Source organism: Hermetia illucens, chromosome 5, assembly GCF_905115235.1.
Source record: "Hermetia illucens chromosome 5, iHerIll2.2.curated.20191125, whole genome shotgun sequence".
In the NCBI taxonomy this organism is placed as follows: domain Eukaryota; kingdom Metazoa; phylum Arthropoda; class Insecta; order Diptera; family Stratiomyidae; genus Hermetia; species Hermetia illucens.
The window spans coordinates 66,619,601-66,631,428 of record NC_051853.1 but is presented as its reverse complement, the minus strand read 5'-3'; the positions used below and the strand labels follow the sequence as shown (position 1 = coordinate 66,631,428).

The window sequence follows — 11,828 nt, the reverse complement described above, 5'->3', positions numbered from 1 at the left end:
CATACTATTAGTAACAAAGTTACAGTAGCTCAAAATTGTCTTTACCATATAAATTTACAACCCGAAGTACTAAATCTGTCAAAGGCTTAATAAACTAATCAAAATTTATGCTCTTTTCAATAGAAGAGATTCGTCATACTCGACTACCTGTTAGAAAATGTTGGAATGTCAAATACTCAGTGCCCGTGGCCAAAAATGGAAGCAGTTCATGATGGTATGGTCTATTTTTTCTCGCGATGCAGTTATCCCAATGTTTAAGGCCGTGGATTTAATGATTGCAGCTAAATACTGCAGTTTATTATCGGGATCCATGCTGCCTTATTTCCGCAACAAATTGTACAACGTTTGGATTTTTATGAAGTACAATAATCTGCAACTTTCGACTCTAACGACGAACATTTGACTAGCCAGCAAACACATAAACATCATTCAATGGCCTGAATAAACCCCTGACTTGCATCCCATCGAACATCTTTGAGTAATCGCTGAAAAAGGATTAGGGGACGCAGTTGATGTTTTAAAGATTCCTCAGGTGGCGTGTGTATACCTATCTCTACTGCCTTTCTGGAGGTTCGATCCAGGATACAGGTGATCGCTTACTACGTTCTCTCTTCTAGGATTCAAAAATTGTGGAGTAAACCTGTAATCCGTCCATCTTCACAGCAAAGAAAAACAATTGGAATCATCATGTCCCAAATGCTGCAGATATCAGCGATATCCATCATGATCAATTAAAAATTGTCTAGAAGATAAGAAACATTGCTATGGTGTTTTGTTTTAGATGTCAACATCGGCCTGTGCTTTCACTTTCAGAATCAGAATCATCAAATCAAATATAAAGGGCATCAGTATTTGGTGCATCACTTAGCGTTTTCCTCGATGAAAGGTTTCTTAAACTTGGGAGATACAGCCTGTAGCTTTACAGGCGGAGAAATTATGAAAATGTTTTTGAATAGATCCGATTCCATCGCGTGCACTGGCGTATTTAAGCACTGGGTGTACAAATGTATATACATAAATGTCATAGCATCCAAACGCTTTTGAACTGCTTTGCAATTTTTTTGATGAAACCAACTTGCTTGTTAGCCTTGGATAGGATATTGTCTATTGACGTGATAATACCATACACAACTATGTCGTGGTCAATGGTATGAACAACCTTGTTCGTCTTCATGTTGTCCATATAGTAGCAATGAGTTCCAGCTAAACTCTTGCATGAGAAACTCATTGCTATTTGCTAGCATCGAAGTAAGGGGTTAAATGGGTTCAGATACGCAAGGTGAACGACGTTCCTGCGCATATTTTAATACAGAGACTGCTAAAAGAGGTACAAATTGCACCCACCCATATGTAACGGAACAAAACAATGGAGTATTTACTTCAAGAGGCAGACCAGTCGTACTGCGAAATCCACTCTCTCAGGAGATCGGTCTTACGGATTCTGGGGAGTACTCTTCAGTGCAATTGATCGACCCTTTTAGTAGAAGGTCGAGGTTTGCAGAATTGCTACCATCGATTGAAAACGTAACCCAAATAACAAAAAGAAAAACAAGTTGGAATACCGGAAGCTGGACGATTCGGGTGTAAAGATTTTGTGTTCATCTTGTGTGAGACCTGTTTATTTCCAATTCAAAACATTCCTTGATATACATATGTATTTCAAAACTCTACAAATAATGGAACAACGACATTAATAAAGTCTTCTAGGCATTTACAAGGATCATACTTGTGAAGCATACATGTATTTCTGGCTGCTTTCTTTTTAGATGAGAGAATTGCTAAAAAGATCCAGTTTCATTAGCACACTCGCCCTTCCATCCACTCATATCGACAACGGACTAGAATTCTGTTTTTCAGGTTTTGTGAAACAAAATCTTATTACTTTTCAAAACTGATCGTAATTCTGATACATGGTGAAATATAGCGGAGTCCCAAGAAGTGAAACAGGTCTCGTTCTCAGAACCTATCCAGCCGAAAAATCTGAAAAAAATAACAATGATGCATCTATATGAAATCTAAGCCCCAAATTACGTTGCGTTCCAATATCTGCTCAAACAAAGTTAATAATAGTATATTACCATATTTGAGAAATTTACCTGAAAACCCTCCTTAACTTCATTATAGAAATACAAAATTTGGCATTGGTATATGTATGACATCGTCATCGTATAAAGTGAACTTTTATGGATGACGGAGTCCTTCACACATTTTAGTAATTCCTTTTTATCTTTCTTAAGGTTTTATGTAAAACAGAACTTTAGTAAAATTGATTCAATGTTTGTCTGTCTCATGCACGTTTCTTAGAAATGGCTGTAGCAAATGACGCGAAATTAAGCGGGAATTTGGGAACTGTGAACGCCCACCAGTGCAGTAAGTAACATCGTTCTATGTTGAGTTTAAGGGAGGGGGCGCAAAAGGAAGGTGGGGTGTTAGTTTTTTCATCGAATATAGTCAGTGAAAAGTTTCGAAGATTGGTACTTTCCAAAGCCGGTATTAGTTTTGACATCGGCTGTAAAGGGGAGACTACAGGGCGTAGTATGTATTCAAAGGTAGTATTCTCAGAAACCACCCAACCGAACAATTCTGAAATTCACAAAGATACCACTATACGGTGTCTAAGGCTCAAAATACTCTCCATACCGATATCCGCTCAAATAAAGTTAATAATAATAATATATTTTTTTGAAAATGGAGTGGAAACCCCCCTTAAGTTCATCCTAAAATCATAAAATTCTGTACTAATATGGACTATAATATAATGCACGATGCTGCCATTACTAGCAAGTTATAATAGGTCAAAATTGTCGCTTTGTTGTAGATTTACTGCAATCTAGCCTTGCGAAACTCGGAATTATGCTACAGCGAATAGTTTGAGATACTAAATAAAAAATGAATGCTAGATACAAATGAGACAAACAGTCACTCAAGTATATAAGAAATACACAAAACCTTTCATACCTGAAGCGTTTAGTTATTTGAATCGAATGTACAATTCCTTTTTATTTTGAAAGAAAATATTATGAATGAACATAGACAATTCATTTTTTGAGGACCCCTTCCTGCTTCCAGTAAGACCCTCTGTGTGAAGGAAGCATCACAAGCGAATCCGATTCATCATGGAACTTCCCTCCATTGCTGGCATATAGGTGTCTAGTTTTAAACCTCTACGCGCCATCGGATCTATTTTCCCTTTTAGATCTGGATTTCTGATCCATCCGTGCGCGGTTCTAATGCACTGTATCCTCTATATATATAACTTTGTACACGACGTGGAGGAGGCTGGAGTGCCTAAAATGGGCTCCCTTCGCTATCACATGGGCATGAAAGTATGTTCTGCACCATAGTTAATTTCAATGGTCACTTTAGGTTCCTGCCTTTTAAGTTTTCCTTAGCTTTTCGTTTTTCTTTAGATATTTCTCCATGTTATGTCAGGAGATGATGTAAAGTGCGCAGTGTGAATCTGTTCTTCAAAGTCTTAATTCATACATATATATATATATATATATATGTTTGCGCCTGATCTGTAGGGTAAAGGTCCGAATCTTCTTATGGTAGCCATATATACATATTTTTAAGAAAGATTATCTTTTGTAAGCTTTCTCATTAATGGCAAATCTTCCCCCTTGTTGTTTTTGACTCAGTACTATGGAATGAATGAGTGGCCAAAATGTGCCTTGTGCTTTCCGGAAGTTAGGTTCGGTAGATCATATCCTTTTGCGAATTTTATAGGAAGTTTTCTGTTTATTTCCTCGATGAATTCCAAAATGTCATTCGTTTCAATTTCACCTTTATTCCAAGGATCGTAATTCCAAATGAATGCCAAAGTTAAACATTTTATATGACATTAGTGATTTCAAATATTCGGCTCTATTTGAAAAAACCTTAGGTTCTAATTTTCCAAAAATTCTTGGGCTTGATTTTGGCTTATTAGGTTTATTCTGGAACGTTCTGGTAGTTGAGAACGCATTTTATATACATGATTTAATACACTCCACTGTGGCCCTGCCAAGGTATTCCGTTCTACTGGATATGACATCGCTGTGTTAGTATGGCCTCCGTTCTCCGTCCGCAAGACACTAAGTCTTGATTAGGAGTGCTGTCATGTTACTAACTTACTATATCCAAGTCAACGTTTGCCTGTGCGCTTTTACAATTTATTCGGACATAATTGAACCTATTGTCACGAAATTCGATGAGTTTGGTATTGTCAATATTGGTTAAAAGGAATCACATTGGAGGAATTCGACTTAATCCTGAAATCCAAAACAGTTGACACTATTATCGAGAATCAAACTCAGACTATAGCTGTTTAGGGGGTAGGGCAATTATTAATAAAAGCAATGTTATCTATCTACGTGCAGGCAAAAATCCGTGTTTGCAATTTACAACGCTAGACAAACCCGGTAATTCCATCATTTCTTTTATTTCTAAAATTCGGAGGTTCCCGAATCCAAGTATCTTTACCTTTATAAAACCCGATATAAGAATGAAAAATACTTAATTGACGCTAAAGTACTAAACAAACTGTTGTCAATCATCAAAACAAAATACACTCAGCCGAATGCCGGTGATAACAATCAACAGGGCGGCAAGTGAGTAGTGAAAGTGACAGCTGAGTCCCGTAAACAAACGGACAAGTTGATGGTTGCTCCTAATGTGGCCAATGAGACGCGATTATCACAAAAACAAACGACAATCAAAAAGTGCATCAGCTGTTCAGCATTGCCGCTGAAACGCCGCCTGACCGGCTTACATCATTGATTACCTACCGAAACACAGTTCGCGCGCTGGTCGCTCAAACAGCATCAATATACGCGGCTTCCGCGCGCCGGCGAAGGAAAAGTCACAATTGCTGCACGTAAATTAATGGACGGTCGGTCTCGCGCGTTTATTTTCAATTAGTTCAATAACGTCAACACTCGGGGATTGTCAGAAGGCATGGGAACACACACGGGCGACTGCAGAGACAACAGGCGGAGGCGACCGTGGACCGCGTAGTGCTTCCGAGAGAGACTCACACAACACTACTTGGTTTGCGTTTCGCCCGTCTTGTGCTGTGCTGCGCCGCCGTGCCGCTGCCAGACCAAGTTTCCCATGGCTGCGAAGCTGAGGCCGACGTTCGCCATAGCAGCTGAGCTCAGGCCGAAACTCGCTTCCCGTACACAATCCGCAGTCGCTTTCACTACTCCTTCCCCCTCATCTCGCCGGAGCCCTTTCGTTTCGACAGCTCTTGAGCCGCAAGGATTTACCTTGGCTTTGCCAGAGACCAGCCAGGGTTTGTGCAGGGGCTTTTTAAATAAACAAGTGCTGGGGTATCGATACGAAGCGAGTGGGACATTCTAGCGTCGATACCTCTCAACGGCTTGCTTTGGTGCATGGGAGAATCCGAAGCAGCCACATCTTTCGAAAGTTCATGAGCAAAAGTTAACTCTAGTCTGCATAATTATCTGAATGAATAAGTCCTGCGTTGGCATTGCAAGCCCAGGAATGAGGAGGTAATTTTTTTAAAAATTTATTTTTTTTTATTTATTTTTCCGCTACCTGAATAACACATAGGACGCCTTCAATTGGGGTTAAAAACCCAATGACTTCTTCAGTAATTAGTTTCAGGTACGCAGCAGGACATGCATTTAGCGAGAAATACGATTGCTTACTATTGACTAGAGCAGCGGGCTGAGTGTTAGGAAAACTGTTTAATAGCACAAAATACTCAGTTTGTTTTCAGACCAAGCGTTGTAATTGACAATTCTGGGACTTTCCACGGCTGGATCACTTTCTATTAGTTACTTTCGAATTTTACTTTTAGTTGCTTCTTACGACAAGCAGGGAAACTTTGAATGAATTCTAAAGGCGAAGTCACTAATGCAGAAAGATATTTACTATCTAAACTAATTCTGTATCACTTAAATATTGATTGTATCTGAACATGAATTGATTTACACTAATAAAGCTATCTATCTATCTATCTATCTAAACTAATTAATCATGATAACTATTAGCAGCACGTAAAATTTATTTCATTTGCTCTGTGATATGCCTGGATGTTATCTAACGATTCAGTCATCCTGTCTCAAATTTTTAAAATCGAATGCGAACTGCTTTTGGTGTAATTGGTATCACCATGATTTTTGAGATTTCTTAGTTAAAAATCCGGAAATTGTTTGCAGAAAATCCCACATTGGGCGCCGTTTGGAATAATCTTAAGAACGACGTGATTTTTCCAAGAAACTGAGTTACCGATCTACTTCCAATAGATGCAAAGGGTGTGCAGATGCAGCACGAGATTTAAATAACGAGAACAACTATGAAGATAAAAATGTTGTTTTAGATCAGTGGCGTAATACGCCTTGATCATATTCGAAATGAGGACATCGGCGATCAATATGCGATTGTGCCGATCGTGGAAAAATTGCGAGAGGGGCGTCTTCGACGGCTTGGACATGAGTTCCGCCCTGAAGAAATTCTCTTGGCAAGATTTATCTGAATATCGAAGCCAATAGAAAACGACCAAACGGCTGGCTGAAACAAAGAAGGTTTGATATGCTGGATGGAGAATGAGAGCTTCTTGACTCTGTTCAGGACAAGCGTATGACCAAGCAAAATGGTGCGACCCATCAAGGTTGAAGAGGAAGAAGGTTAGCTTTGGTATAATAGAGAATTAATCATGGTTTCGAAAACCGGTTGAGTCTTCTACTACGATTGCAGGTTGGCTAATCCATCGAGAAGCAGCTTAGTTCCGGAACAGCTATCTGCTTGAGGGAGAAACTGCATTGTTTTCAAAGTTATATCAAATGGCGCCCAATGTGGGGCTTTTGAGGGAACTAAATTCCGAGAGCAACATGCTGCAGCCACAAAGACCATGCTCCATCGGATGTATGTGACCGTGTTAATACCACGGTTACCTCATTGGAGCGATCTGCATTAAGAAAAAAACATACGAAAGCCGAATTGGAACCCACCCATATCTTCACAAAAATTCAACGTTTTTATTTTTGAGACTATTGAAGGCACGACTATAAGAATATGTGGCAGTTCAAGGGTGGATTTTCGATATATGGGAGTTGCTGAAGTAGAAACCTAAATGTACTCTCTTTGCTAGCGGTAATATTGGCGAATGCGCAACCGTCGATTCTGTTGTTAAGCTCTCACTAGTAAGCATAGCTATAAAGTGCAACCTTACGCTGAGGTAATAGTCCAGGGTATGAGGGTCCAGAGATTAATTGACATCAGAATCGCGGCCAGATTTTTGACTTAATATTTCTGGGAGTTTGCAGTCGCAATTATTTATTTCAACTATGATGCAGACTCTCGTTTTTAAGGTTTTGTCTAAACACAAAACCTTATTAAAATGGGATTACTGTCTGTCTGTCGGTCACACGCATTTTTCTCGGAGACGGTTGTAACGATTGCCACCAAATTTCGTAGAAAGGTGGGAACTGTGAACACTCATGCATATAGTGAGTTACATACTTCCACGTCGAATTTAAGGGGGTCCCCATACATGCAAAGGGGGGTGTACTTTTTTTTCATCAAATATAGTCATGTGGGGTATCAAATTAAAGGTCTCGGTTAGTACTTTTCGAAGCCGGTCTTAGTTTTGACATTTGTTAGAAAGGTGGGGTGTGTGGGTGTTAAAAGTGATCATTTTTTAACGAACCCATTCTTAGAAACTACCTAACCGAAAACTCAGTGGGCTTCCACCATATGCCTAGGCTCCGAAATACCCTCCATACCGATACCTGTTCAAATAAAGTTAATAATAGTACGTTACTATAATTTTCAGTAATTGGCTGGAAAACCCCCTTAAATTCACCCTAGAATCACAAAATAGAGAATGATCCTGCCAAATTTAGTGAAAATCGGAGTATTAGTAACAAAGTTATACTAGGTCCAAGCTGTCGCTTCTCTGCAAATTCAAGACTATGAATGTCAATATCACTTGAAAGTAGATATTTTCACATAATGTACGCATATATTACGTGCTACATACTAATGGGACAAATGAACACTCAAATCTCTTTATAAAAGAAATACACAAAACCTTTCATACCTGAAGCGTCTAGCTTCCGGTTTCCCGCCTTGTTTAAGGGGTAAGCACACTGTAAAGGCCTAAAAATGGTTTTACTTGGTAGAACAAAAGGCGGTAGATGGATTCAAGTGGAGGCAATTATTGCGTTTATATTTTTTTATATTTAGTAAATTTTTGTACAGGTGCATGTATATCAAAATGGCGGCACCGGAGAATTTCCCCCGAAGCGAGTCGAATTTTAGATACTCTGCGGCACGCAGTAAAACTAGTGCTAATCTAAAGCTAGAAAAAAAAATCTTTTTAATCTAAATCAGTATATAGGATACAGATTTCTAGATATATTGATTTTTTAAGAATCGGCGAGTGTCTTCGAAATTTTGTTATACTCGTCAGCTTTTGAGCGAAAGTTATAATAATAAAATGCCATTGTAATTCCAAATTGATTCATAATTTGCATTATACCATTATAGGCATCCTTGATATAAATTATTCACAGAATTATCGGGAATTGTTTTGCTTTTTAGCCTTAAAACTTGTGTCCTAGTTTTGAGTAAATCTGATCAAGCATCGCGGTAATAACTTATCTCATCGAGGCTAATGAAATCAGTTTAATTGTAAGAAACAGGAGTTACTCACGGCGAAACCTACTTTATGTTTTCTAGAGGGGCTTTTGGCATCAGCTCTTATTCTAGGATAAATATTCAAGCACTAGAGACATCTAGTGACCTATTTGAAAAGATTAATAAATACCGATACAATATAACACATTATTAGCCATCATTTACACTATAAGGTTAAAGAATAGCGAATTTCGCTCGCAAATTACCTGCAGATCGACACCAAGCCTTTACTCAAAAGATGCACGTTTTTGGCTATTTAAAAAAAAATTCCTTCACAAGAATACTTTTGGATATAATTTTTGAATAGTTAAGGAAGCATTTTGGTGATTAAAAAAGTCGTCAAGAAAATAAATCACAAGGTTATATTAGCCTTTAATAGAGAAGTGTGCACATTTTAGGTCGATAGCTGTCAAAGTTTCTTTTTTATAACAGCTGATATCCTTTCTTACGCGTTTAACACTAGAATAACCCTTCAAAGGATTATTGTAATTAAAAATAAAACTAGGTAGCTTTCTCCTCCTACAATATATTTTAATAGTTAGTAAATGCGTATTTCGAGAGCTACTTACTCTCTTCCTCAGTACTAAGTATTGAGGAGGAGCTACCTATTTTTATTTTTATTTGGAAGAACTACAAGCATCGGAGCGATAACTATTATTGTAATGTTAAACGCATAGAAATGTTATAAATTTAACATTTTACATTCTCCTTTTCTGAGTCCGTAAAATTAAAATCCCTTTGTTACAAACAGTTAAAGAACAAAGTAGTGGCCACGACGTCCAAGTTTTTTGGCGTAAGAATACAATAGCGAATCGCGCGGGGTAGTACCCAGAATTGATAGAAAGGGTAGCTTCCTCCAAACTACAATTTTTAATTTTAAATGTTAATATATATTTTGGGAGTGACTTACCCCCTTCTTCAGTACAAAGCTATAGCTTTAGTTTCGAGGAAGCTACACCTTGGCTATCAATTTTAGACTAGACTACAAGTAGCAGCCAAAAATCTAATCTCGTAGTACTTAGGTTTTCTAAGTGACCTGTAAACAATCCAACAAAACTGTTTCCTCAGTTTTGCTGAATCAATACTTAAATTTGGATAGGGTGTGGTGCGTTGTTTTGATACCGGAAACCACAGTAGATCTACTATAGGCAGTACCCTTACAAAAATGACCCCACTTGCAAATGTGCTTGCAGAAGCTTATCTGTACACATCAGAGACGCTAAACAAGGAAAAGGCATAATCTTCGTCAAATCGTATTGGTAAGAGAGAGATCGGTGAACTTTTGCTATTCTGGTACTACGGCGTGCTCACCCATATAGCAAAAAGTTGTTTCACGTATTCACTTATACATAAGCAAAAACTTGCCAATCTCACCAATACATTGGTAAGTCCGGGCGGTATGTCAAACACAGCTGATCGGGTTTTCGGTACATCTCGCTCATGCTCAAGGGCAAAACAATTTGAAATCGTGTGTACTCGCACTGATTTCCCCCCTTGAGGGGCAAGGGGGAGTGAGGTAGCTGTCTAGTATCTAACTGTGCCGGAAACCTCTTAGAACCCGACTCCCGTGGGAAGAGTAAGGAAACAGAGTCCGGCTTAGGCAGAGCTTCAGATCAAGCCTGTTACATCCTCGAATGATAGCTGCTCCTCCACCCTGCCACCAGAGGTCTCTTTGAAATCCCCAAAAATTTATTTATCTAGTGTCCGCAGCTTGGCTTTACCTAAAGTAGGCAATACTAATTGTAGGGTAAGTCGAGTTTGTCGGCATAGTCCAATATGTATGCGCCTGGACCAAAAACTGTCGCGATCGGGTCTTGTTATGGACGGCCAAATACACTTTGACTTGATGCAGGTGGTGAGTCCCTGCCATATGAAGTCCATGGCCACTAAGTAGTGCGAGTAGGTTCTTCCCTTGACAGTTACCAGCGGGTACATGGACTGTACCCTCCGAAGGACTGCAGCAGAGCTCCACATGGTCAGCCCGCTCATCCCACTCTATGTTTTTGCGACCGGAAACCAAGAGGAGGGTAGTTTTGGTGTATCTCCAAGTTTGCTCAGTGCGCCTTTGCGCTAATCTACCGGCATGGAGGTTGTCCCCACTAATTGTAAATCTATAATGACTGTAGAAAATGACTATATTGGGCTTGGGACCCGGATCATGACCCAATCAATTACAGGTGTCCAGTGTGGCCAGCACCTCTACTTGGAATACGCTGATGAATCCCAGAAGACGGTACGAATCGGCGACACTGTGCATATCTGCACAGACTCCACAGACCATATTTATACTGTCAATGGAGAATATGTATCATAACTTTGCAGTACGTCACCGGTCTACCAGTGTGCTATTATTGGAAAGCCCCCAGAGAAATTCCAATTGAAGCTCGGCTTGGGTATGGCGTAATCCATTGGAAATGCCCAGAGTTACCGATATTCTTAGTCCAGGGTATTACTATGGCCGTAGGACTTCGCTGTCTAGCATCCGACTCACGTGGATTGATTGCATAATTTCGGTAATTTGGCAAGCTTTTGAGCGTAGCTTATTCGGTTTTTGTCAGATTTTCATTGGAAAGGTGCTTCCAAATTTCCAGAGTTTTATATAATTGTTTCATTTTTTTTTAATTCTAGGTGCGTTTTAATTTATATGAGAAAACCGGGTATTCTTTTATTGATTTTTTATTTCAAAAATTCGGGTAATTATATTATTTAGATTATAACTCTGTTATTATTTATCCCAGTGACTTCTATCGTACCGGGTAGGTCCTCTTTAAAAAAGCTTCACTTCAATTCGCACGGAAAAGTTATTGGTTTGCGATATTTTTGTTGAAATATTCAGTCCGCATTGCGTCCATGAAAAACAGAAAGATTTGTTATTAAATTAGTTTCTTCTTCATATCATTTATATATAAAAAGCATGTTTTTGAGTTATTTGCGAAAACACATTTAAAATACGAAAAAACGACATGTTTGAATATGAATGATTCGAAAGCTACTACTTGTACGAACATTTTCCATAACAGATTTTTTGCTTAGAATTGACGATTTAATCGATTTCGGGATTATGTTGAATATTAAAATTTTTGGGGGGTCCTGTTATTTACTTCAGTCTTTCAACTATCTGCGAAGTGGGAAACGAAAAATAAAGTCGGAAATCAGAAGCTAGGCGCTGTTTCAACAAA

At 38.8% G+C, this 11,828-nt stretch overlaps 1 protein-coding gene across 3 annotated transcripts in view; it reads right to left on the bottom strand.

Annotated features, from left to right (window-relative positions):
• The window catches only part of LOC119657983, a 57,089-nt gene extending 51,948 nt beyond the window's left edge, over nucleotides 1–5,141 (bottom strand). Inside the window, exon 1 of one of the 3 annotated variants that reach the window (XM_038065197.1) lies at nucleotides 4,770–5,141. In XM_038065197.1, coding sequence (XP_037921125.1) covers nucleotides 4,770–4,806 — 37 coding nt within the window. In that variant the 5' untranslated portion in view covers nucleotides 4,807–5,141. The remainder of the gene's footprint in view (nucleotides 1–4,769) is intronic. The other 2 variants (XM_038065198.1, XM_038065196.1) reach the window with 2 other exon arrangements.
• Between the last annotated feature and the right edge of the window lie 6,687 nt (nucleotides 5,142–11,828).